General features: G+C 43.1%; 1 protein-coding gene across 1 annotated transcript; it reads left to right on the forward strand.

Annotated features, from left to right (window-relative positions):
* The first annotated feature begins 35 nt into the window (after positions 1-35).
* EGLN1 (egl-9 family hypoxia inducible factor 1) lies at positions 36-27,995 on the forward strand. Its single transcript, XM_015857848.2, has 5 exons — positions 36-1,075; positions 21,567-21,686; positions 22,194-22,330; positions 23,381-23,448; positions 25,296-27,995. The coding sequence occupies exons 1-5, from the start codon at positions 179-181 to the stop codon at positions 25,358-25,360; spliced, it is 1,287 nt and encodes a 428-aa protein (XP_015713334.1). The 5' UTR covers positions 36-178; the 3' UTR covers positions 25,361-27,995.
* The last annotated feature ends 2 nt before the right edge of the window (positions 27,996-27,997 follow it).

Genomic DNA, 27,997 nt, shown 5'->3' on the forward strand with positions numbered 1-27,997 from the left:
GAGGGAGGCCGCGGGCCGACGGACGCGCAGGGCGGCGGGGGCCGCGGCGAGCCGGGCGGCCATGATGCAGTGAGCGCCGCTCCCAGCGCGGCCGGGCGGGGGCCCGCGTAGCGCCGCTCCCGCCCGCCTCCTTACATAACGAGCGGCGGAGCGGGGCTGCGGCCGCACCAGCAGCGCCATGGCGAATGACAGCGGCGGCGGCGCCGGACAGGGCGGCGGCGGCAGTAGCAGCGGCGGAGGTGGCAGCGGCGGCGGCAGCAGCAGCAGCGAGCGGGACCGGCAGTACTGCGAGCTGTGCGGGAAGATGGAGAACCTGCTGCGGTGCGGGCGCTGCCGCAGCTCGTTCTACTGCAGCAAGGAGCACCAGCGGCAGGACTGGAAGAAGCACAAGCTCATCTGCCGCGGGGGAGGCGCGGCGGGCGCGGCAGGGGGCGCTGTAGAGCCTCGCGGCGCTCAGCCCCCGCCGCCCCGCGCTCACGGCTCCCGCAGCGCACGCGGCGCCTGCGGCCGCACGGAGCAGGAGGCGGCCAAGGGAGCCGCGCCGGGCCCCGAGCCCCACGGAGAGGCCGCCCCGCAGGACGACGAGCGCGTCGCGGCCGCCGGGGGCGGAGAGGCGGCGGCCACGGCCCCGGCTCCCGCCACGGAGGCGGTGTCGCTGTACCGGGACAAGTCGAACCTGTACCCGGGCGGCGTACAGGCGGGGCCCGGCGGGGCCGCCTTGCGTCCCAACGGGCAGACCAAGTCGCTGGTGCCGCAGCGGCTGGCGCTGGAGTACATCGTGCCCTGCATGAACAAGCACGGCATCTGCGTGGTAGACGACTTCCTGGGCAAAGAGCTGGGCGGGCTGGTGGCCCAAGAAGTGCGAGCCCTGCATCACACCGGCCGCTTCACCGACGGGCAGCTGGTCAGCCAGAAGAGCGACTCCTCCAAGGACATCCGCGGCGACAAGATCACCTGGGTGGAGGGCAAGGAGCCGGGCTGCCAGACCATCCGCCTGCTCATGAACAGCATGGACGATCTCATCCGCCACTGCAACGGCAAGCTGGGCAACTACCGCATCAACGGCAGGACGAAAGTGAGTGCGGGACGGGGTGGGGACGGGCCGCCGGCCGGGACCGGGACCGAGCGCACGTGGTCGCCGATGCGCTCCGGGGCGGCCGAGGGCGCAGAAGCGAGCCCCGTTGTGTCGGCCTGATTGGCGATTCTCTTCAGGTCCGCCGCATGAGATCGTACGCTCCGTGAAGGACCGCGATGAATATTCATTACCGTCTTTTCAGCCCCTTCACAATTTGCTGCCTCTGTTGAAGTATAAGGCTGGCAGTGAGATGCCGGGGGGCGCCCGGCGAGGCCGGCCCGGGCACAGAGTCGCTGTTGTTGGTGCAGCTGTGGGGCCTCAGCTGGTGGGAAGCGGGAGTGGGAGGGGGAGAGAGACAGCCCCGGGTCTGTTCGGATGCGCTGAGTTACCTCCTGCCGCAGAGCAACGTGGGGGGAACTTCTCGTTTCTTCTTTTTGTTCTGCGATGCAATCTGCGCGTACCGCCAGTTGAAGCAGTGCTCTGTGAACGCCATCACAAACGTGGTCTGGATTTCTCCTCCTGCTCTGTTGACTCGGATTTTTTCTAAGCCAAAAAGTTGTGTGCTAGTGGCACGGGCTGCCCGTGCGGGTGGTGGTGTCACAGTCACTGGAGGTATAACAGAAACGTGTGTGGGCACTAAGGGATGTGGTGGGTGGGCTGATGGTTACACAGGATGGTCTTAGTGCTCTTTTCCAGCCTTTACGATTCTGGAAAAGAGCACTTAGGTTGGATGTTAGGGGGAAGTACTTCACTAGGAGAGTGGTTAGGCCCTGGAACAGGCTGCCCAGGGAGGTTGTGGATGCCCCGTCCTTGGAGGTGTTCAAGACCAGGTTGGACGGGGCCCTGGGCAACCTGATCTAGTAAAGGTGTATGTTTGGTGGCCCTGCCAGGCAGGGGGGTTGGAACTACATGATCCTTGAGGTCCCTTCCAACCCGGGTCATTCTGTGATTCTTTAAGGTGCCTGTGCTTCAGACTCACCTGCTGCAAACATCTGGAGCCTTGAGTGCTTCCCAAGAGAAGCACTGTTTTTGTCTGCGAGCACAGTGATGTGCTGCTGGAAGTAACGTGTGCCAGGGCAATACAGCAGCAATACAGTTGTGAAGTTTGCTGAGCACCACTTGGTATTCACTTGCTACTGAAATAAATCCCTGTGTTTCCAGGGACCGAAGCAGGTGCAGGCAGCCCTTTGCTCCTCGCTGGTACAGAAATGTATTACTTTCTGTCTTCTCCTGTTCCCTTGCTTATCTCCCAAAACCAGTGCTTCTGGTGTTGCAGGAAAGCTTGGTTTCCTAAAGCTTCAGCACAAGCAGGAGGAAATCTGTCCATCACTGTTAAAAATTTACTAGTGAGTGAAGGTGTATCGCTGCAAGGGGCTGCACAAGTTGAGTGGAAGAATCAGACTTGGTTGGTTTGTCTGTGTTTGTTCATAATGTCTGCAGGGGTAGCAGACTCTCTCTTGCATCCTTGGAGGCCTGCACCTTTCCTTCACCCTTCTGCCAGAGTGAGTAGAGCCCAAGGGCAGGAGCTGCTTTGACATGTCCCATCAGAGCTACTGGGACAGAGCTACTGGCTCTGGGAGGATGGAAACACGGTGACACCTCTGGGTTATTGGGAAAGTCTTGTTTTTTGTTTCCTTCTCGTCTCTGCTTTCTCTGGATCAAGGTTTGGTCTCACTCCTGCAGGAGTTGCAGTTCATTTTGTTCTTAGCTGTAGAGATGAGTGTGCAGCAGAGATGATGCTACTACACAGCAGTTACCCCAAAGCTTTTCTGTTAGCTCACCATACTTGACTAGATGATCTTCTAGGTCTTTTCCAACCTTGATACAAAGTGCACGGCTTAGTTTGCTTAACCAAATAAAGCCAATACCCAGATCTTTATGAGTATGTTAGATTTGCACTCACAGCAGCAATTTTTAACAGCACCTGTCCCTGTGTAGTACTATTTTTTTACTGGTTTTACTTCAAACAATAGGACCAAAATGGCTAGAAATGCAGCATGCGTAGACTACCAAATAAGCTTACTACTTCTGTATGCATATGTTGCAACACTGTGGTTTACTCAGTTTGTGTGAGGAGAACTGGGTGTACTGTTTTAGTGAGGTAAATGAACCAGCATACAGTACCACTGGAGAGATGGGTAATTCCCAGCACCTGAAGAATGCCAGCCCCTGGGGCCTTGCTCTTCCTCCAGCTGTGTGGGTGGGGGCCAGCATGGCTTCATCTGCTGGGAAATCCAATGTGCACTATTCCAGCTTTGAGAAGATAATTTTGTCCCGACAGTTCTGAGTGGTATTTTTTTTTTAAGTCCAACTTCCTTGTTATTATTTTTCTTAAATAGACTTTTATGTATAAAACAAGCCCAAAAAGCCCCAAAGCACTTGCAACCTGTTCTTTATGATATTTTTGTTGGGTTCAGCAGTGCGTCGTCTTAGAATACTATCTTTGTTTTCGAATGTTGTGCAAGGGTTGGCATCGTGTCATAGCAGTCACAGGAGCCTTTATTCAATCTTTAACCTTTACCATATCTAACCCAAGCTCTGTAAACAAGCATATCCTACTAGGGGGAATGAATCATAAATCCACTCCATAAAGTGCTGAAATTAACCTTTTTTTCTAGTCTGTCTTCAAAACTGTTTTGTTAACCAAATATACCTGTAAAATCTTGGGCCTCTGTTCTCCAAGTTTTAACTAGCACCTGGATTCTTTCACAGGAATAAATGGGTTGTTGATCAAAGGTTTTAAGGAATGGTAATTGGTTTTGGTGGTGGGAAGTAGATCAAATGGAATTGGTAACACCAAGGTTGTCACCTCACGGTTAGTTCTGGCTTAACTTATATAGCTGCTGGTGTTATGCCATTGAACTTGCTATTGGTTAAGCTTATTCTGGATGCAACTAACAGGGTTGTCTAAAATTGGCTAACTGATGTTATCCTACCTAGCCCAGACTGTCAGCAGATCATTCTGTGAACTGTATGGTAGTAGGTAAAATAGGCCAGCTGCTTTAGGAGTAACTATACAGTTGCAAGCGTGATGCTCTGGCTCACTATTTACTCATCTCAGAAGTCCTGAGTTAGTACATCCCTTATTTTGTTCTACTGTTCCCTCTCCTTCTAGATTGTGTTTTTTTTTTTCCTCCCTGTGGTAGAACGTGGCAGGTACCAGCAGATGTGAACTCTGCTGCCTTTCTCCTACTTCCTGTTGTTTTCCAGGTTTTTCTTCTTCCATCTCCTCCCCAAATGCTAATTCTCTTTCCTTATCGGCTACTCCACTTGTACGTGCACATATTTCTGTTTCCTGCCTGTCCTGTCCAAGATAGCTGCTGAGGGTGGCTCACCAACCTGCTCACCGAAGCCAGGGGGTGAATCTCACTCAGGTGAGGTTTTCCTTCCCTGTCCACACAGGGGCTGGTAAGAAAGAAGCTTTATGATTTTTTTATTATTATTATAATAGTTATCTCATTCCTCTATTGCAGGCTCTGCTGATTAGCTGAGATTTCAAGTTAGAAGCTTTGTGTCATTTACTAGTGTTACAGTAATATTGGGAGATCGTAATTGCAGACTGGGACCTAATGATCACCATATAAAGAAGCATCCGATCCATCAACTGTTCCTACTTGTCCTCTCCCCACACCCAGCGCTACCCATCTCCTGTCCCTGCCCTTTTATTGAGGGGGGAGTTCCTGGACATCTTGACAATTGCCATTATGTTCTTCTAGGCTTTGTTTCATTCCCACTCCTCTGTGGCCTGACATAACTACAACTCAAACTGCTCAGTTTTGATGCTCTCCTATCTCTAGCACCGTGGCACTGCATCTGCTGCTCCTCAGCCACCAGTGGCTTAAAAGTTTGCTTTGCGAGTTCTTTCCACCAGATCTTACTCTGCAGGAAGTCATAGTGAGTATGTGTGCGGTGGGAAGATGGCAGATGAAAATCAAAGGTAGGCAATAAGAAGCTGGCAGCCATGTGGGTGTTGAGAAGGATGGGGCAGAGGGAAGATGAAGTTAAAGCTGAGCAACAGCTGTGGAGGGGAAGAGCTTCCCCTCAATCTGTCTGTGGCGTGTCCATTTGTAGAGATCATTCTGCATCACTCTTGCATTTAATTTATTTCTGGGTAGCAAAGTTGCTGATTTAATTTGTTAGTAATGGATGCTTGCACAGACCAGAATTGGCCACTGAGTTGTGGGAGAAAGTGGGTAGATCTCTCTCCATCTCTCAGTACTTGCTTGAATTCCTTGAACCCGATAGAGTTTTACAGATGCTTTAGCTTAAGGATTTTTCTTCCTGATGGTGTTTTTGTTGGCAGTCGCGTTTTCTTCTAGACATGTGTGCTGTTCAGCGAAGGATTATGTGGTGATTCACGGATACTTAGGGCAGCCCGCAGACTTTACATTCCTGTTGGGCTAAAGCTCTGAGCTGAGTACAGTTTTATTTGTCCTTTCTCATGTTTTGGATCTCAAAAGGCTGTTATTTCTAAATGCAGATGATCTTCTGCTTGAGAATCGGGCTGTCCAGAAAAGACTCTTGTTTATGGCCAGTACAAATTAAAAGATAAATTCAAAGCTTTTGTGGATACCAAGGTACCAAGTTAGTTTTGCCTGCAGCTTGATCTCCAGGAGCAGGTGCATATGTGGGTACACTTGTCAATAACAAATAACGGTAAAACCCTTTGCGCATATTAGTGTAGTGATCATAACTGAAGGGTAATATAACACGTGCAAGGATGGGGAGCACTGCCTGTGGCTCCTCTCAGCTTTTCCATATCCTCGTGACTTAGGCTGTAGTTTACCGAGCACTTCAGGCTGAATAATTCGTCACTCTTCTTTAGTAGTGCAGGTATTTACATGGCCATCCTGTGAACTGGTGTGGGGAACCGATCCATCTGAAAAATGAACTGGCAAAAGAAGAGCTCCTGGTTCAGTGTTTGGATGTTTGTGCTGGCTCAGGGGACTGGCAGATGCTGAGACTTTCTTTCAACAGCAATGCTAATTTATGCCAGCTTAAAGCCTTTGCCAAACTACAGCCTTAGTTTCACAGTTAGGGACTGATTATCTCAAAATTTGCCCATGAAACTTTGAATAAGAGTTAGGAAATCTGTGCTTCCTATATCATTTTTTTTTTCCTCATGCTTTCTTCGTCTTTTATCCTTGCATGTTGGGTATGAGGTTCAGTTTCTGCCATCAGAAACACGTTGTTCTATCCTTCAGGAGTCTTCCTTGTGACAATTTTACACTAAACCTTTACTGATCTTACTTGATAGAACATTCACAAGAAAGAAAACATTTTCTCTGAACCTTTCCAGCCTAAATGATTTGGGAGGGTGGGGGGGGTGCTCAGCCACGTCCCCTTGCTTTGTCTCTGTAGCTGCAGAGGCTGAATCTGAAGTGGACAGTTTTAGAGATGCCTTAGTTTTGTTGTCCCATTTCCTCTCCGTTTCTTGGTGCACGGGGATCGCTCTGTGAATTGCAGGTTTGGCTCATTGCATGCTGTGTTTCCAGTCCTTTTGGGCTATACAGCTGCAGTTAGATTTTCAGTTGTTGCTGTTCCAGAGGTGTACAAACCACGAGGGTACTTGTGCATGACTGACCCCTGTGTACAGTGGGTGGCATCACTTGAGCTTCCCATGGTGTTGCTGCTTTGCTGCTCTGTGCTGTCTGCACTACCCCGCAAAGCAGTAAAGTTGTTTGACTCCCTAGCTACTACTAAATGGAGTAATCATTATTTATGATATCCTTTCTGCCGTTCACGTTCATGGTTTGCTTATTACGCACTCAAGGAGGACCAATGCTGGTCTTTGTGGTCTTTTTCAGAAGTCATTTTGTGCTCATTAAGTCCTTGTAAACTCCTCCCTGTTTCCGAAGATTATTGGTTAACCGTAGCTGATGAAGCATATTTTCAGTGTGAGCTTGTTCCAGAACTAGCTGGTAAGTTGCAGTCGTAAGCTTCAGGTTGAAAGCTAATTCACTCTCTGTTCCAGGACAGTGTCTGTCAAAAATAGAGCAGTGCCTCTATGCACGTAACAGCTGCGTGCACTTGAAGACTTTCTTGTTCTTTGGTATTTAACTCAAAATGACTCGAGTATTTTTGTTAGCATATAATGTTATAAATAGGTATTGGGTAGGAATCTGAGCACCCGCCTGTGTATGGATTTGCGTGGTATAGAGCAGCAATGTACGTGTTGTATGCACGGTGCCCTAACATACGTGTGAAGGCCGTGCTTGTAGGGTACAGCAAATGAGAATTGATGGTAAGATGGTCAGGTGACTTAGCAAAGCTTTAGATGCAATCAACTGATGGAAGATTTGTATTTTATTTGTATATTAAGATGTATTTGTAAATATATCTTAAATTTGTTTATGAGAGGAGCTTGTACTGTCAATTCACATCACTCTGTGATAGCTCAAAAGTGTTGGCAGAGCAGCGGAGGATGGAGGCTTCTCTGGGTATACTCTTCTGCCTTTTTGTTGTTGTTGGCCTGCTGGAGTGCCAGGGTCTGTTATCTTCATGTTAATGTAGTTCAGAAAGCTGCAGATATGTAGCTAGAACTGCCTTCGAAGGTACTAGTTGAATTAAAGCAATAAATCTTAAGAATAGAACATGCAGCTCAGAGCTGACGACTAGCGTATTTTTCCTGTTGCTGCCCTCTGTCCTGTTCAGACATCTGCTCTTGCTGTGGTCTTCAGGCTGTGTGAACAGCTTCTGCTGTGTGTGGCTGGTACTCAGCTGAAGGCGTCGGGCCCTTCTGGTTTCAGTTGGCTGCTGCATTGTTGTTGGAGCAGCTGGCACACGGCCTTGCCATTGTGAGAACGGAAGCTGTGGCCAGTTGATAAGGGCATCTTGAACTTGCTCAGTTTCAGCAGGCCTGTTTCATTGGGCATCATATCATTGAAGCTGGCTAAAACAGTCTGAAATGTTCCTAGCTTGAATCTCTTTTCATTATGCACGTGGTAATTGACCCACAGTCACTCCTGCAGCTTAATGACAGTTTTCTCCCAGTTTGCCTATTTTACAGTTAACATGTGCATATCACACAGTCCTGGCTTAGTGCAGCTTGCTGTTTTTAAGTATGTGCGTGCTTCACAAGTTGGTTTAACCAAAAGCTTAAGGAAAATAAAATCAATTCCTTATCTATTGAGCAGGCTTACTTCTATCTAGAAGTGTTTTGAAGTTTGTAAGGAAACTTCTATAGTAGGAGGGTATCATGCCCCAGGGATCCTTTTGAACTTAGAGCAGGAGTTGCTTCCAAAGCCACTCTCAAAAAGCACTTTTCTTTAATATTCTCCATATTACTTACTGTTTTGTGAGGTGAATTTGTAACAGACATCTGGGCAAAGTTATTTTCAGGATGTTTTAGTTTACCCAAGAAAAATGCCACCCACTTACGTATTTCACAGAAATACACAGAGGGAACCTCCCAGCAGGCAGGGGACAGCCTCATGGATATTTCCAGGCTGTTGTATAAATCAAAACCCTGCAGCCCCTGAGCGTATGGTCCTCCACCCTGCTAATCCTATCCATTTTTCTTTCATCTTCATTCCCCACAGATACCTGCCGCTCTTACCTATGGTCCCCTCGAGACCTTAGGCTGCTGGTACAGAGCCCTTGCCTGCTGAGTGGATGGAGAAGGAGCAGGCACCAAGAGCAGGGCTGCCTGACCCTGCTGTGCATGCAGAGCATGAGGCTTTGCTCAATTCCTGGGCCCTGCTGGATATTAGCAGTGCAGATACCCCTCCAGCGGGTTATCCTCTGCGAGGACTGCATTTGAAAGATAAGAGTGCCTTTCTGTTATGAGATGCTAGTTGATCATCTTCAGTAGTAAATTGAAGTGTGATAGAACTGTACTCATCTGATGTATTTCTTAAGAATGCCCAGTCTTACTGGGAACAAAACTTCCAATGAAGCTATGTCTAAAACAGCTGTTGATACTGTTCAAATAGTAACTGTTTCTACTGCTGGAAGCTTACACTCTTCTTGCAGCCTCAATAGTCTTGTTTCAGTTTCTTGCAGTTTTCCTTCTGGTGTTTATTAGAGTTCTTCCCTATCAAATGTCTCTTTTTTGCCTAAGGATGTGTTCTCTTCATACCGTCATGCATTTGTTGCAAGTAATCTGTAATCAGCGTGTAGGTGAAGCTTCAGAATACTGACAAAATGATGCTTGTGTGTAGCTTCCAGCAATTCAAGAACTTCCTTGGCCAGAGGTTGGATCTGAAGCTCTGCTCTTCGTATGCACGGATGGATGGACGTACTTGCTATTAATTTACGTAATCTTGGTTTTAAGAGCCATTTGTACTTTTGGCCTCTGCGATATCCTGTAACAATGAGTCCTGCAGTTTGATTAGATGGGGAAGGAACTTCCTTTTGTTTAAAGCCTACAGCCTGACGATTTTCAGCGTCTTCAAGATTCTTTGTTGTGAGAGCTCATTTTGCAGTGGTTTTATCTTCTAGTGGTTTTAAGCTCGATACTTTCCTTCATACATTTTTCAGCTGATACTTTTTCCCTCCAGAACTGAAGTATTTTTCCATTTTTTTTCACATTTCTTTGTCTGGTGTTATTTTATACCTATGTACAGTCCTGTTATCCATTTACGCAGTGTTGTGGATCCACTAGTCCCTCTTCTGCACTTCCTCTATGCTGAATGGCACCTGCAGTTTTCTTGTCCAGGTACTTAATGTCATTCTAACCTTCTGTGCACCTTTCTGCAGTCAGTGTTGGAATGGTTCCCACAGTGTATTTCCTTATTGCGTGTAAACGCTGCTGGCCTGCTACTCCCTCCCTCCTCCCGGTCACGTGAAAAGTACAGACCCTGTGGGGATCCTGTTGGGAGCTGTTGTTTTTCACTGAACAGAGGTTAGTTTGCTGCTGTGAAATTGCTACTTCAAGTCATGGTTTTCTCGCTATTTGTGTTTGTCTGTTCCAGTACTTTAGAATGCCTTGAGAGTAAGGGCCATACTTAAAAGTGCTTTATACTTAAAATTTTCTAATTTTTGCATCAAAATTAATGCTTTGACTAGATCTCCGTTACAGCCTGTGGGGAAAATGACGTATAGTGGCTCCCTGAGGCCTCCTAACCTTGGCACAGACTCAAGAACAACACAGGAGTTCCTAGACTGATGTCCTGACTGTCATTTTCCTCAGAGAAAACAGCAGGAGTGGTAACTTCTCATGAGCCAACAGCTAGGCCAAAGTTATATTATAAGGTTGGTAGGTAGAAATGAGAGAAACTTATTATCATTTTTTTACCCATTTAGTCCTAGAAACGTATTTTTCAAAACTATGAAAGACTTTGACCTGCAGGAAAACAAACGTAGATGAAGATCCGATCAACTAGCTTGTATAGCTTAATCTTATCCCATTGCAACCAAAATGTTGCAGAGTTGACGTCTATGAGTTTTAGGTTTTACTGTGCCTTTTCCTCTTTCTAAGCACACATCCTGCTACTTTGAAGATGCACCCATGCAAAGACAAAAGCTAGTAGCACATGTAACTGCCTAGTGTTGCTTGTGTTGGTCCTTGGAATTAAATACAATCCAGGCTTTTTGCTTATGCTTTAGGGCTTCTTTGTGCCAGAAGTGGGGCACCAGTCAGTCTGCCTGTGGGCAGAGCTGCCTTTCAGAGCAGGGGACTTGGAGGATACTGCTGCAGCCCTGGGTGCTGCTGGCTTGGGTCAGCATCCTGGCCCGTAGCATTTCCATGTGGCATTGTAAACTCTGTTTTCCTACTTGTGAATTTAGTTTTTAAAAGATCTTTAGTAACCATTGTACATTGTTATGTGTACATATGCCTATAGGCCTGAATTCTATTTTGCTTGTATGAATAAAACATACAACAACAATGCTTTCCCTTGATGAATTTACAATTAAATACAAGCTCAGTGTTCACTATAACAGTTCTGTGTGTACCCACCCTCCAGCAAAAAGCTAATTAATGATTTAAAGCACTAAGTAAGTCAATTCCAGCTAAAACTAGTGGAAGAATTTAGTTAGGAGCCCTGCAGTTACCTACTGTTACAGCACCTGCAAATTGAATTGATTATTTTTGTTTCTAGCTGGCTTTCTGCAATGCTACAGTGTGCGTTCCATGTAAATCTTGTATTTGGGAGACAGATTAGCTGATCTGCCTTTTGTACCTAGTGGGTAGGCATGAGCATGCCTTCTCATTTTCAGTCACAATTCTTCGTGCTAATAGTAGCTTCCTATATCTGAGATGTTTTGTATTGGGTTAAGGGGCTGGAGGGTGCAGAAAAGGAGTTACAGATGAGGTTTTCTGGGGTATCTCAGTTATTAGTGCTTGCAGTTTTGCTTCATGGTGTTAGTGATGGGGCAGGAACAATTAAAACCCATGCTTAGGAACTTGCTCCTCTTTGTTATTGCAGTGCATGTTTGGCAAGTGCTGCCGCGTTCCATGAGTTCTTTTCTGCTCTTCCTTCTCCCTCTCTTTCTCCTCCATCATGCTCTCTTTTCAGAATGGCTTTTTCTTGTCTTTGCTTGCAGATCTCAGATCAAATGAAGGCAAGATACAAAGTCAGTTTTGGAAGCTATGTTATCCTTATTGTAGAAATACGGAGCCATCCACTATATGTAATAGAAGATAGTTAATCACCTGCCTGTCCAAAGAAAATGTCCTGAAGTGTTGTCTCTTACTCAGAAGCTGTTAATCACCGCTGATATTAAATTAAAAGAGACTGTGCTTATTTTCAGTCATGGGTAGAGAAATTTCATTATAAAATACAGTCTGTGGCTGAAAGGTTAGTTTCTGCTAACTCTGAAATCTGTGGTGGTTGCCTGCTGACCTGAGCAGGAAGTTTATTTCTCATAGAGAACTCTAGTATTTTGCAGAAGCAGTTGTTTCACTTTAGCTCTTGTGGTACTCGGTGTTACTTTTTGCCTTCTGGTAATACTGACTTGTGGCAGTGTTACTATTCTCTTTGTTGGTTTATTTTCCTCCACTATATATCATCTTTACATCACTGATTTCCTCTACTGCTGCACAGGACGGCAGGGAATTTGTATCCGTGAGTTATTTCAGGATGTTTCCAAATATACTTTGATGAGTGCAGTTTTTATTTCTTTCCTTTTCTTGGTTACAACCTTAAGTAGGGAATAGGCTTTGAAAAACAAAACTTATGTTCCGTGTATCTTGCAGGTGGGTTGCGTAAATACGTCTTGCAGTTCATTTCTAATGGGCCAACATGATACCCTGATCTAGGCCTGGGAAAGCCTATATGAACAACAGCCGTTCCTAAACCAGAAATGCTATTGTTGTTGCGAGCTTTAATTTACTGTAGATTTGTGCTGTAAAATTGGTGTTGAAGGAGACGGTGGGGTTCTGTATTGACTAGACTGGGACAAACATTTCCCTCAAGCTTTTCTGGCTGCCTGGACTCAGCGCTTGGTACATTCAGATCTTTCTCTTGTGCACATGGCCACGTACTCGTAAAGCAAATAAATCACATTCCTAAGCCAGTCCTGTCAGGGAGCTCATTGTGCCTGTGTAGATTTTCCTGTCGCAGCACACGCTTGTGTGGGCCTGGTAGTGGGGCAGTGAGCAGGAGTAGCAGATGTGTGTGGGGACTGATGGTTGTGTGGCCCTGTGTGCCCAGGGCTGGCTTTGTGGTATTTTATTTCACTTCTGAAACTGGCAGTGACAAACAAGCTGTCTGTGGTCAGGGTGTTTCTACCTTTTGTTTAGGTTTCTCGTGTGGAAGTCATCTTGGAGGTATTCAGGGCTGGGTTCACTGCCACTGAATGCTTATCTAAGCAGAATTAATGACTTGATGTCAACATCATAAGACCTACTCCAGGCGTTTGTGAGCAGCCTGTAATTCTGTGTGGCCATAGCTATTTCTCAAGACTTTGTACCAGCCGTGCTGTGAGTTGAGCACAGATGCCAGTTTATGTTTGAAGTCCGTACACAGAGTCATCTGGTTAAAACCAAAAACCCCAAATATTGTTTATACCAGTTCTGAGAGAGGCCCTGTTATGTTGTGGTGATGGGATTGTATAGAAGAGCTTGAATAGAGACAGTGTATGTATGGAAGCCTGCAAAAAGCAACATGGACAGAGTCAGCATTTCTTGCATATAAATTGTAGATGATTTGAAAGCACATTGCAGACCGTTTGCTGTTATTTGGCTTTAAACCTCAGTGAGACTTCTACAAAAGGTTACTGTGAATTAAAGCAGCACTTTGCCTGTTAACGTCTCACTGTGTAGTTGCTTATTTTTATAAACACTCTAAGAATTCAGATAATTCTTTTGAATTAGGAGTGAGTGCTTTGGTCCACTAAAGCACTTGTCAGGTTGGGAATCCTGTGGGCATTGCTGAATACTCCATGACCCCTTGCAAGCATCATTTTAAAATCATTTTTAGTTAATGTAATGTTTGTGGCAATAAATCCTTCTATAGATTAAATTTTATGTGTGCTATGACCTTGGCTTGAATGCTTGATGTAGGCGCTGAAGATTTAAGATGCTTATATCATACAATTAGCTTTCTATCTGGCTAACTGCTGAAGATACAATCCCGTTATTGTCTGGTTGTGCAGTCACAGAACATTCAAATCTTTATATTAGGAAACATTTCCTGCAAGCTGAATTTCATTTTCCTGATTTGTTTCCACTTAAAGGAGCAAAATAAATAGTTGTTTCAAGTAAGACGGAATCATCCGTGTGTCTGCTGGTGTCATGCAGTTAGATCTGAAAATGTGGTCTGCACAAGACACTGTAAGAATATATTTTAAGTAGTGAATCTGAATGACTCTTAACCTCTCACTATTTTAGTGTACTATCATAGTTTGTTTCGGTGCTGTGTTATTTTTAGTTAGAGATGCCGCATCCCTGTACTTTTTCTGAATGGTTAATGGTGAGTAAATTGACCGGAGTCATGCGAGAGCAGAACGTTCTGCCTCTTCTTGGAAAAAAGCAGTTTCAGACTATTTTTTGATGGTGTTATTCATTTCAAAGCAGTCATGGTGTTAAATTAAAAACAGACCCTTAAAATTTGTGTTGATTGACTTATTTCTCTGTCATTTTTACACAGTGCCAAAACACTGAGTCACCAGTCTGATTCTCTTGGACAGAAAAGGGGAGTTATGTGTGGAGGGCAGCCAGTTCTTCAAATGTATTTTACACTTTTCAGCAGTTGTTTGAAAGTGTTCTGGTCGACTTATTTAATCAGATTGTGGACAGATTTGGGCTTTAAACACCTTTCTCAGCTGCAGAGTGGAGTTTTGTATTTGTGCCTGTGCTATTGAATGGTAACTTTCTGTCCTTGGTAACAGTAATTTTCATCTACCTTCGGTGGGAAACCTTGATTAGCTTTTGCTTGTTTGTCACGAGCTGCTGGATTTTAGGTTTGTAGCAGACTGTGTTGAACATCACAGAATCATAGAAGCACCAGGGTTGGAAAAGACCTAAAAGATCATCCAGTCCAACCGTTCACTTATTACTAATAGCTCCCACTAAACCATGTCCCTCAACACAACTGGAAGCTATTAATGCTTTGAATCTCATCAGTAAATAGCAGCTCAAATGTACTATTTTTTTTAAAGGGGATAAGAGTATTGTAAGCTTGGAGACATTGTTTATGTCCAGAGTTGTGTTAGATAAACCTTACTTTAAAAAAAAATAATCCTGTTTAAGCCAGTGCACAACTCTTTGTAGACTTTATTAATTGAACCCAGTTTTATTTTGCTAATAAGGAATTAGGTTAAGCTAAGGGAAGCCAGATCTTAATCAGATTGGAAGACTGCAAGGGTATTTGCACTAATTTCACTGATTTAGTTTTAAAACAAAACCTTTTGGTTAAGCTAGTATAAAATTAAGGATAGACACATCTTGGCTCACAGCCTGGGAAATGCCAGTGTGTTAACTATTAAGGAAGATACCACCTGCGATTTTTCCCCTGGAGTTTGCAGACTGACTTGGTGTTAAATCTTTGCATTTGGACATTTGAGACTGGTAACGAGCTCAGATGTACGAAAGCAGTGAGAGCCTTGTTAATACTAAGTGTTGTTACCTCAGTTAAGTGCTGGACTAGTTGGGGGCTGTAAAACATCAGAATTCTTCTCTGGGAGGTTGGAAGCATGTTTTAGGTCTTCCTGCTGTCTCTGCCTATAACACTGGGTTTAGTCACTTATCGGTTCACCCTTGGAGGTCTTTCTCCAGATGCCCCAGTTTCCTCAGGGCTCAGCTAAAGTTCTCTCTGTACAGCCATCCAAGCATCATTAAGATCTCCCCGAGGTTAATGGCTCTTGTTTGATTGTTTTATGAGAGCTTCTCTTTCTAATATGTCATTTTATTTTATTTTTTACATTTATTAGATTTGTCTGTTGAAGTATGAGTGCATCCCACGTTTGTCTTCTGAACTCGAGCAATGGCATTTCTTTCTTTGCCATTGGGAAAAACTGATGAGTTATTCAAGTTGGCAAATGAATTTTATCATTGTTTTAAGAGCTCATGAAAATTTCTTATATCCTATGAACACATGGGAAGGAAAGAGATGATGTTTGGAAGCCAGCTTCATGTGATCTTGCTGTTGCTTGCAGTTTGAATTGAATATTGAAGAGGAGGTGCTGACTCCCGTGCAGCTACAGCAAGAAGTGCCCAGCATGTTTACTGAGCAACAGCTCTGCTATGTGCAGAGGTTTTGGTGTAAATGCAAAGCAGGTGGTGGTGGGTGGGCTGAACACAGCCAGTGAAACAGCATGAGTGTGTCTGCTTTCTGATATGCCTCAGTTTATTAGAGGGGCTGAAGTGAGTCTTTAAGGTAGGTAGTTGCCCCTTAAAACTGAAGGCAGCTGTAATGAGTAAAGGAGTGAGTTAACTCGGGGAGAAACCGAACGGGCTGCTGCCAAGTAGCCGGACTGCTGACTGAGCACAGCTTTCTCTGAACTGAGAAATCATGTGATTTCTCAGATGATATCTTTTTAATATTATTAGAAAGTTAGAAGTAAGTGATAAGAGTGTTTATTGGTTGTGCCAAACATGATGGTATATTACTTGACTTCTTTTTTTTTTTTTTTTGGCCTGTTTACAACATACAGTTTGACCAAAGCAACTAGAAGCCTTGCAATGGCCTTTGCACTAAATAGTGTGGGGAAGGGCGAATCAGGTCAGGCTGCCATTACTTTCTGAACTGCCTGGAAGTCCGTGGAAAACATAAACCACCTACATAGCTGTGCGCTGCTTCTATTTATAGTGGGAGAAGTTATTTCAGCTCTGTTTTCCCTCTCTCCCTACCTATCTGAGTTTGTTTTTCAACTTCACTCAGTTTGCCTTCAACGTGCCAGCTCAAGTGCAGGCAGCTTTGCCAAACCCTCTCTCCTGATAAAAACCCCTGCTGCTTGCCTTCACAAGCCTCCCCGTGGCCTGGGCTGACCTGCACTTCTCGTCCTTGCCTTCAGTTGGTTTTTCCTAGAAGAGCTGCTTTCTTGCGTGCCTGCCAGAATGCGATCCAGATAGCTGCTGCTTTAAGTAGGATTTTTGTGTTGGTTTTTTTTTTCCCCTTTAACTGCAATTAGGTGGTTTTAGCGTATCTGTGGAGAAAAATGCTGCAGATAATAAAAGTTGTTCTACTCTGCTAATAAATTAGATGGCTGTGGTGGTACCTTACTATTAGGGGAGAGCTTCAGAGCTGCTGCAGTGGGTGGGTCTGTTGTTTTTGTTTGTTTCTAACTGAAATTTAGATTCTCGGTCTCACTCATGGACACACGAGCCACCATTGTGTTTTTAAGCCCATACATAGCAAGTTTGCTCTCTTCTCATGGGTTCTCCAGCTGACAGAGACTGAAAGATGCAGATGCTGATATTTCTCTCCAGCTCTTCTAGTTGTAGTGTTCTGGCTACTGTAAACATCTAGTTCTCTGGATTATTTGCTGGATCATGGAGTTGACCAGCATAAAGACTGACTTGGAGGATGAACATCGGTGCTAAAATCCTTGGATTAGCTGTGTCTCGAAGAGTTTATTTAGTCTCTTTGAACTTCCTCTGGTTTGGGTAGAGCTAATAGTTTTTTCCAGTTGATAGCATTTGCTGAAAGTTTCTGTCTCTGCTTGTGAAGAACCCGCAGTAGAAAACATACAAATCCAAGGCAAGTTGTACCACAGTAGCATGCTAAAGTCAATAATCCTGACTATGCTCATGCTAAATTGTACCAATGCAGGCTTTTTTTTTCTTCTTTTCTTTCAGTTCAGTTGTTATTTTATACACCTTGCAAAAAAAATCCTGGGCTGATGTGTGTTGAAACGATGGTATGTTTCCTCAGAACTGTTGCTTGGCAGGGGTGAACAAATACTTGAACTAGAGTTGCATTAGGCAGACCACAAAGGGACGAGTCAGATGTTTTATTCTTTATTTGAGTTCTTCATTCCAGTGGGTGTTTTTTACTTTGACTAATATGTCTGATGACCTGCACTGAGGATTTCCATTCAAGCCTTTGTGAGAGCATCTGATAAATTTTGTTAGGAAGTCATCAGTCTTGCATTTGGACAACTTGTTTTGCTCACTGGGATTTGTAGTTCCTTCGGCAAACAGCAAAAGTGACATCTCCTTGACTGATGCAGTTTTCTTTAATCCCAGCTAAACAATAAAGTTATTTTGCATTAATACGTTAATGCGGCACAACACGTGTCCTCTCTCCATTTTTATTGTTGTTTTTTTTAATTATTTATTTTGTTTTTTAATTTTCCTGGAGGAATTTATTTTTAATGGTACCTTACTGATATCCAGCTGTGAGAGGAGAGGGAATAGCTTTCAGTGTGTTTACCTGCAGCTCTTTATCTGGGAATTAGGCTGTTGGACTTGGAGAACGAGGCTGGGGATGCTTCCCCTCGAACTCACACTTTGTGCTGCACTGCAGTGCTGTGTCTGCCAGAGTCTTGCCTGGTACCTCTTCGCAGTGTGTCCAAAACTGCACGGACAATGGATTATTCCTTCTGTTGCCTTTGGCAAGTTAAAGATGGATATGCTCAAAGATCTGTGGCTTCGATTCTTCTGTTAACAACTTAATGTTGCTTGTTTGGGGTGATAACCTACAGTTCCTTTTCCAGGGCTGAACCCTTGGAAGCCGAATGCTGCATGTGAATGAGCGATCAGCAGCTGCTTAAGTGTGTGATTAATTTTGTTTGACAGATACAAGTTGTGCTGATTGCAGAGCGGGGAGGGCGCTTTCATGCTTTTTCAATTACTCATAAATTCCAGAGGGTATCTTAGGACAGCTCTCATGTGCTAGGCATGAGTGCTCAGGCAGAGTGCTGCTGGATTAAAGGCTAACGCTGAAAGTGTTCTGCAGAGCAGTTCAGTGGTGACTTCACTTCTGCATGGAATGGATTTAAGATGACCGTACACTTAAGAGCTGTTACATCTGAGAAGCACGAAAGAGGAGACCTTGTCTATTATGTAAATGGAAGCAGTGTCTTGAGTCAAGAAAAGAAATCACAAACCCAACATTTCCCTTTTCCTGACGTACATATTTGCATGCTTATGTACCTGGTAAAAGAGCAGAAAAGTACACAATTTCATTATTTGCATGGGTAGCTTTCCCATCCTTTCCCATAGAAGAGAAACCCAAGTAATGTTGCAGTACGTGGCAGTTTGATGCCAGCTCACTTTGCATTGTTTCACAAGGCAGCACGTTTCTCGTGTCCTGTAGAATGTAAAGTTGGTTACTTTCCTTATCACGGTTCAATTGGAGAAAGGGAATTGTCACGCCAACTGGGGAACATCCATTGTGCTGCACTGGCTGATGGGCCGGTTTGTTTGCTTTCCAATTTGTCACTAAAGGCTGAGTCATTGTTACTGTTATAACAAATGCATATTAGATAACTTATCTCTGCAGAACTCTCTCTTGCAGTTAATGATAGCAGAAGTTTCAGGCTCTCAAGTGAAAAACAAGAGCTTTTGTTGTTGTTTTCTTGCAGTTCAGTAAGACTCATTAGTTACAAAACATTTCTAACACGGAGTATGGCTGATGTTTGTGCTATGCTGACAGCAGCTGGTGTTGCCCCTGGACTTTCCAGCTGCTGGTCCTCTCTTCAGCAACTTCAGGGTTGGAAAGAAATAGGGTGTTGGCTAGAAAGACCTGGGAACTGTGCTTACTAAACTTCTAACTCTGGGGTCTTTGAAGGCACTGACAGATAGGTCATGTACATGCCTGGAGACCTTTCCATATCTGAGTCTGACTCCTAGTGATTTCAGAGAGAATTGAAACTGCTGTGGCTATTGGACCTCCATCTTTTCTTCATTCTGGATGAGTTAGAGCAGCTGCCTCTCATGGGTGTAGAGGAATGACAAATGTCAGCGTTTGCTTTCACAGTACATCAGTAAAACTGAAAGTACTTGTCTTGTTAAGGATGCTGGTACAGACTTGGCTCCAGCAAAACTCAGGATCTGTGTCCAGCACTGTGTGCACTCCATGAGAGCACAGTGGGGGCTCTGGACCACGGGCCTTTCTTCAAGAGATTTAATTTCAGTGCAAACCAAACACCTTCCTCTTCCAGCCCAGCTTTGCTTTGTTTTGTTCCTTTTTTTTTTTCTCACTAAGAAAGGAAATTACAGAACTCTTATTACATTATTTGGTATCTTAAACTCACTGTTTTGATTTTGTGGGTTTATCTTCCTGCAAGACTGATAAGTAATGGTTTTGCCTAATAGTAGTTCACGTTATTTGGTATATATAGTATGTTTACATAACACGAGAGCTTTTAATGATGACTACACTGTGATTACAGTAAAGAAACTGAGAAGCTGAAATGCTGAACCTTTAAATCACAAGCATATTTAATTGTTGTACTTTGGAGTACTTACACTGTAATGCTGTATCACTGTAGTTAGTTCTGTTTCATGTGAACAGAGTTTGGCAAACATTATCTTTTAGGTTGTAGAAAGATCTACCATAGCATTGCTTCTTCTCTTATTACAGTGTATCTGTAAATGAAGGTTTAAGATGTTCGCTGCTGTAGCAAAATCCACTCTGTTTACAAGCTGTGTACAAATATTTTACTGTTGGAGCCTACACAGCAATTTCCTGGAACTAATGCAAACTGGAAAGCTTTACTTGTTACTACTAAGAAAAGAAAAAATGTTCAATTTGGAGTATACATTAAAAAAAAAACAAAACCAAACAAACACAAAAAAGCACAGATTTGAAATAACTTCGGACAATGTTTTCTCAGTATTTTAATGGGAAAACTATTTTTGATGTTTTACAGGAGTGTTAATGCTGAAGTTTGCAAATCTGGGTGGGTCTAACTTCAGATCATAACAACCAGGCTAAATCCACACTGGTATCATTGAGTTACTTATTTCCCCCCCCTCCTCCCCCCCCCCAGACCGAATACTCAGTGAGATTGGTAGTATATCAGATTTTTGCTTTCTTGCATTTCCCTGGAATTCTTATGGCTTTTCGTGGAAGTTACATGGTCTCTGCAGGCATCTGAATACTATGATGGCAGGGTGTGCATGATATTCCTCAGCCAGGAAAATTTTGATCTGATCTCTTTCAAAAGCCTAGAAATACTATTTTTTCCAGGAAAAGCCCAAAGATGTGCAGACATGATGTTCCACAAATGAGCCGTGCTTGCATACTGGGTTCTGATCGAGCTGCTCAGACTATCAGTGAGCAGAGTGTCCAGTTTGTTTCATGTGCACATACACATGTCAGGATTCTAATGAATTAAATCACTTTGATGGAAAGACTGCTGCGTCTTGGACAATGCAGCATATTAATTTATGTAAGCAGAAGTACTTCTGTACTGGAAATGGTTTAACATCCTTGGGTTATTAGATTTCAAGGCCAGGTTGGATGGAGCCCTGGGCAACCTGATCTAGTAAATGTGGAAGTTTGGTGGCCCTGCCAGGCAGGGGGGTTGGAGCTTCATGATCCTTGAGGTCCCTTCCAACCCAGGTCATTCTGTGTGTGATTTCACTGTTCAGTGCCTCTTAAATTTCTCACTTCTTGAATGAAAGGAAGTTTTTGTTGTATGTGTAGACTTATTTCAACAAGGATTCCAAGACCACCTATGTACAGTGGAAAACACAAGCAAACAAAAATGCTCTTGGAGGAACTCTTTGCACTAGAAATGGTGGTGGTGGGGAAACCAACAGGATGTAAAGGATGTAAAGGATAGCTGTCTATGAACTTGAGTCTGGAAAATCAGTCTGCATTGCATGAGAAGCATTCATTATGTATGAGACATTCTCCTGTATCTCAGTCAAGGGTGCCAAGACTGAGCTACTACCCGCAACATGAGAGCAGCCTCACCTACAATACCTTAACGTTCTTCCTCACAGCGTGTTTCATGCCTTTGTCACAGATACCAGGTTGTGTTCTATTCTTACCTAGACAGATTAGATTTAAAATAAATATTTTACTGTTGTTTCTAGTTCAGTTTATGTGTTGCTTATGTGTAGATTACATAGTAGGTAAAACAAATAAAATGTACGCTTTTCCCCCCGACAGAGAAAAATTAACCACTGTTTCTGCTTCCTTGTCTGTAGGCCATGGTGGCTTGTTACCCAGGCAATGGGACAGGATATGTGCGCCATGTTGATAACCCAAACGGAGATGGAAGATGTGTTACATGTATATATTATCTTAATAAAGACTGGGATGCCAAGGTATGCAACTTCTTTCTATACGTTTTTACGTGTATTTGCTAATGGGTCTTTGCTTTGTTCACATTCTTTCTTGTCTTTGCATAGATGCATTCCTGTGTTACGTTAACTTGGATGTCCTTTGCCTCTGATTCTTCAGTTAGTGAGAAGTTCTGTAGATGAGGCATTTATTTTCATAGTGTCAGTGTAGTTCAGATCAGTACAAATCTTTATATTATTGTGGATATGAGGTTTAGAATAGATTAGTATAGCACCATTTGAGTGGTCAAAGAATTCACTATCAGTGGCTTAAAACTCTCTGTAGATGTGGTGACTGACTTCTTAATAAGGATTATCCGAGCATTTCAGTGATTTAGATAGTTGTGGCAAATGGATATAGCTAACTGGGTGTGATAAGGCTTTAATTTCAGCTCCATGCCTCTGAAATATTTTTATACATGATATTTGGTACTTTGAAAATAATGTCTTGTTACGTACTTAACGCATTTGTTTTAAATATCGAATTTGTAGGTAAGTGGAGGCATCCTTCGGATATTTCCAGAAGGTAAAGCCCAATTTGCTGACATTGAACCCAAGTTTGATAGACTTTTATTCTTCTGGTCTGATCGCCGCAACCCTCATGAAGTACAGCCAGCATTTGCTACAAGGTAGGACTGATGGGCTCGGATATGTTGCATGATGCTACTTTTAGCAAAGGTGAGGGAACCCCAACGAGGATGCAGTTATGAATTATGACCTGATCCTAGGTGGGTCTTTGGATGTCAACTTCTGGTTGCAGTACAGCAAAAACTTTGTTCTTTCTTTTTTTTGAGTGGTTGATAAGGCTTCTGCTGTGCTGCTGAGTTTATATATTGGTACATGAATCTCTTATTATTCTTTAGAGTACTATAAGGGGTTTTCACAGTTTGAGTCACAGATGGAACCTGAAAACCCTTTTGTTATTGTTTAGGGGAGATGGTGATGCTAAATGTACATTCATTCGCTGCCTGACATCTTGAGTAAACGCTGCCAGATTGTGTTAATAGATAAGTCATTGAAGTTGTTGGTCCAAACTTCCTGTTGCACACGTAGCAGTGAACATTAACTAGGGCTCTGAGATAATGCAAGCACCTCTGCAAGAAGTAATTTGAAACTGCAGTCTGTACGTCCTCTTACTCGGAGCCTTTCCCAAGGCTGCAGCGCTCTCCCTTCCCCCTTCTGTGCTCTGAGCACAGGGTGAAATGCCATTTACTAAAGCTCCTTAATGTCTTTTCTCAATAGCTGGCGTTTCATACTTAAATCCTCTGTGGGCAGTGGAAAACCAGAGGAGCTGTGTAAGAAGGGGCAGTTAATTTTCCCTTATGGCAAATGTCCAAAAACAATTTCTTGCTCTGTGACTCAGCAATGGACTTGACCGAGTAAAGCTAAAGATGAGGTCATGGGGCAGAGTGATTGCCCAGTTTCTGGGCAAGAAACGTAATAGCAACTCACTGGGGGAAAAAGTACTTACAGTGTCAGCATCAACCTTTCAGTGGCTATTCAGACAATGCTTACTAGCAGACAGTGTGTACTGCTTGCTTTCCCTTCATGAAAGCTTTCTTCTGCTGAACTGCAGAAGTGTGGTCTCATTGAGTTTCATGTTAAGTGCTTCACTGTTATGTTTTTCCTTACAGTTCAGGAATTTTTTATTTGTTATTATTTTTTATCCCTTTCCCTAGGTACGCAATAACAGTGTGGTATTTTGACGCAGATGAAAGAGCACGAGCTAAAGTAAAATATCTAACAGGTAAACTCTTGTTAATATCTCTTGTTCTTTGGTTGGCTAGTTTTTTTTCTATGGAAGAACAGCTGAGCAGTCCAACCTGATGTCCTCAGCCCACCTTCTACACAATAAGGGGGGAAAAAACAAGGCATAAGTCATCTATTCAGGCTTTATAGAGACTGTGATCCAGTGGCTAAGCTGCTAGCCCATGACTTGGGAAATCCAGGTCAGCTCCTTGTTCTGCACACACTTCCTCTGGGACCTGAGGCTGGTCAGGCTTTTCAAATGGGGGATGCAGCCTCTCCCTGCCTGTGTCGCTCTGGTAGGAGTGGTGGTTAATAAATGCACCACAGGACTGGGCACTGTGTAAATACTTCTGATGGAATATGGTGATCTGACTTGACTAAAGTCTCAGTGTCGGAGAAACAAAAACCTAAAATTAAAATCTGCAATCAAAGAATGGAGTGACTTCCTCCATTTTCAATTCCACGTATCAGGCATCTGTTTTCCTTTTCTGACTTCTCCCTCAAGAGGAAGCTGATCTAATTTTCCTGTTCAAATTAACGTTATAAGGAGAAATGGTTTGGGACTTTTGGCCTACTTGTAAATGCATCACGATTTTGTGCTTGCTGTGGTAAAGACAAAGCACAGTCAGGTGTACTGCAGGTACAGTACATGTCTCTCAATGGCTTCGCTGAATGCTCTGAAGACGCTGATTTTTGGACACGTAGCCACTTCCAAATCAGATTTTGTTCACAGCTTTTCAGTGCCTGGAGCACTTCTGTACTATTGGGACTGCAATTCCACTGCCTGTGGTGTGCTTGTGGCTCAGTGCCTTTTGGGAGCAGTCAGAGAAATACTACTCCTGCCTGGCTTGCAGGGAAGGACAAGAAACCAAGGGGCAGGGGTCGTGGTGAGTTTGGGGTGGCAGTGGCATTCCCAGGCTATCAGGAATGCTGGTGACGCGTGCCCGGCCCCACGGGGCTCTGTGGGAAGTGTGTCGGCACTGGAAGTCAGCCTTCACGTCACACACACGTGACCCTGTGCCTTTATAAAGCTACTGGAGAACAGTCAGAGCCATTTGGTTTGTCTCCATGCAGCTTTGGCTGCTGGAAATGGCTAGGATGAGCAGGGACTGTGCTCCCTCCCTCTACATTGTCCACCCCCTTCAGCTGCAGGGATCAGGAAGGAAGAAGGAAGCTTTAATTTTCCTATTAGTTTGCTCTAGAATAGATTCCTATTACCCAGTTATTCCTATTTATTCCAATCGCAGTTTTATTCTCAGTTAAAATTGCAGTTTTTGGCTAAAGCCATGCAAGTATATGTGAAATTCCAATGGATATGGAATATTGTCTGCTAGTGTTTTCATAGGGTGTATTTAGGTTACTCAGGATAATTGTTAGGACAGAAGAGGTGAATCATTATTATTATGGTTAGCAATGAGTCAAGTGGGATGTTGCATTTTAAAGAATCCTTCAGTGTTTCTTTACAAAGATAAATACTCACAGACTGTGGATATTCTGAGTCAGAATAGTGGACCTGCTCTTAAGTTCTTAAAAGGCTGTTCTTATAGTTTTGTGAAGGTTGAGGTAATTAATTTCAAAACTGCACACGTGACAGGAAGCATCCAGCTTTTTGTTCAGCAGCCAATTAAATTAATGCTTTCAGAGATGGCAAGTAACCACAACTTACTGGCTTTCCAGAGCACAGCATGAAGAGCAGGTGCACAGAAATATGTGTTTGAATGGATTGTATATACTGGGTTTGAAGATTCTCTTACAACTAAGCTAGAAAGTGGTGTGGCAGTTCTGTAGACCTTACTTTGATAAATGCTAAAAAATAATACTCAATTCCTTTTTATCTTTCTGCAGGTGAAAAAGGTGTGAGGGTTGAACTTAATAAACCTTCTGACTCGGTTGGGAAAGGCGTTTTATAAGCCTTTGTTTTAGCCACTCCTCTTGCTATTCTCCCTGAGAAACCTTGATGCTATCTGTTAACTTTTGAATGTGAATAACAAGGTAAAGGAAAATCAACAACAAACCAACGTTTTAATAAAGAAGCATACAGTGTTTCCATGTTGCATCAAATAGAAGATTTTTTTGACTGCTGAAGCATTGTACTACGTGATTGTCACTCCAGGCCTGTGACTGCTTATGTGAAGAAGATAAGCAATCAGTAAGGAGCAACATATGCATCTGGACATAATCAAGTGCCCTACATAGAATTTGTTCATCCTTATATTTTGCCAGACCTGTCATCCAGCTGAATCGAATTAATCACTCCTTTTTTTATATGGTCAAAGTTTGAATTTTGGGTAATTTTTGTACGACCAGGTACAGTTTATCAAAATTGAGTCTTAAAAAAAAAAAAAAAAAAGAAAAACAGAAAAAAAAAAAGAAAAAAAAGAAAAAAAAAATCTACAGTATTCTCCAAAATAACATGAATCTATTTTTGTAAAACTGTTCATACTGTTCTCCTCTGCCATGAAAGACCTAACGTAAGGGTTGCCAGTAACTGATAATCACTTTAATTTTCTTTACACCTTAAGTCAGAGAAGGAGCACTTTAATTACCAGCTAAAAACCTGATTGTTTTATATCATATCTCACACTAATCTTAACTTTTAAAGATTGCTGCTGTATTGTTGTTTTGTTTTTTTTTTGACTGTGTCCTCTTGAACCTTATTAACAGAAGCAAATCAATATCTTGCTATTAGTAACATTCAGCTTGTGGTTTTGTGCGTTGAATCCACAGAGGGGAAGTTTCGGTCTCTGTTTTTTGTTTTGTTCTGTTTTTAAGTGACTGGCACTAAGTGAACTCGACACTATCGGTTGCTGTCATTGGCTTTGGGGACCTGGTGAATACCATCAAGTTACAAGAACATACAAGGGCTTTCCTAGGCTATTAGAGGTACCCAGAACCTCCTTATGTACTTGACAGGAATTTTGAGCTTTCTCCCTTTTCTATAGAATACTCGCCATCCCCCTTTCCTTTGTATGTAAGTTAATAGAATATCTAGAACTCACTCTGAAAAAACAAAAACTTGTCCTTTCCAAACGTTGCTGTCCCGTGCAGCCTTTCAGTAAGTTGACACCTTGATCTACCATATAGGCTCAAGGAAATGTTCAGCACACTGAAGGTGAAGCGCATCACTGTAGGCTCCTTCTGCAGTACATCTTTGGATTCTCACTGTGCTGAAGGATTTCCCCAGATAGGCACTTGCCTCTGATCAGCACTGAGACACACATTTAAGTAAGAAAACCTTTGCTTTCTTCTTTTTCTTTTTTTTTTTATGGAGAAGGGGACATCACAGAATAAAAGTGACATGCAGGAATTTAGGTGTTTTAATTTTTGAGAGATAGATGGTTTGGACACTGTTTTCTTTTTTTCTTTTTTCCTCTGAGCTTTAAAAGCTTCAGAAGACAAAAGCAAACCTATAAAAGACTGCATTCATATATATAGGAGTTAGGGGGTTGATCAACTAACCCACTGCAGTTTTCTACCTGTCCCTTATTTCCTTATTAGCCAAAACAATGTGAGTGTACAGAAATATTTCTGTATATACTACAACTTGTGACAATTTTAGCATCTGTATAGTTTGTATTCAATTAGAGACCTTTTCTATGGAAAGCTCAGTAATTTTTTATTAAAAAGATTACTATTGTTCATGTAAAACATGAAAAAAAAAGCTAATTGTTTAGTAACAAACTGACAGAAGGGGGAAAAAATTCAGTACCGGTATATCATTTAGGAGAACCAATGGAAATCCCAGTTTGGTTTTGATTTTGCCTTTTCTTTAACACGTTCTTGCCCTTTGCAATTTTCTTCCTCTTTCCTCATTTCTTCCCAGAGAAAAATTCGAACAGATAGGATACCTTTACTGTAAGTGCCTCTGCCAACCTGGCCAAGGAGTGCAAATCTTCGTTACTGTCTGGTCTGCAGCGCATTTAGGCTATCAATGAAAGAAGCGAAAAAGCCACCTCTTTTACTTCATCTTTAATACTTCTTTAATGGAGGTTCGGTTGGTTTTAATTTAGAAATGTACAGCATAAGCCTTTAAACTTATTTCAGACCCTCTGTAATTCAAACTTCCGCTGTTATACGACGTATCAAATTCTGATCACATTGTAGGTTTGTGCTTGCCAGACGGGTTTAAAAAGTGCTTAATTTTACGCTCTGTGTAAGTCATTACCATAGGGTCAACAAATCAGGTCAGCCATTTCTTCAGTGTCCTTTAGAAACTCTTAATTTCATGTCGGTCAAATCTTCAATCTCGAGCATCACCAAGCAGCTCCTTGTTTTAAAAACATTTTTTAAACTGTCTTATGATCTGTACGTGTCTAGTCCTGGTTAAAGACAAAGCTTCATAATGCTATTTTTATTCATGATGTTAGCCGGCTGTAAAATATGAGACCTCTATCTATAGCAGGCAAAGAAATTCAGGATTCATTTACAGGTTGCCTATAAAGTTGTGTAATTTGAAAAGCAGTGTTCATTATGAAAGAGCTCTCAAGTTGCTTGTAAAGCTAATCTAATTAAAAGAAGATGATGTATAAAGGTTCTTGAAAACAATG

Source organism: Coturnix japonica, chromosome 3 (genome assembly GCF_001577835.2).
Source record: "Coturnix japonica isolate 7356 chromosome 3, Coturnix japonica 2.1, whole genome shotgun sequence".
NCBI classification, from domain to species: domain Eukaryota; kingdom Metazoa; phylum Chordata; class Aves; order Galliformes; family Phasianidae; genus Coturnix; species Coturnix japonica.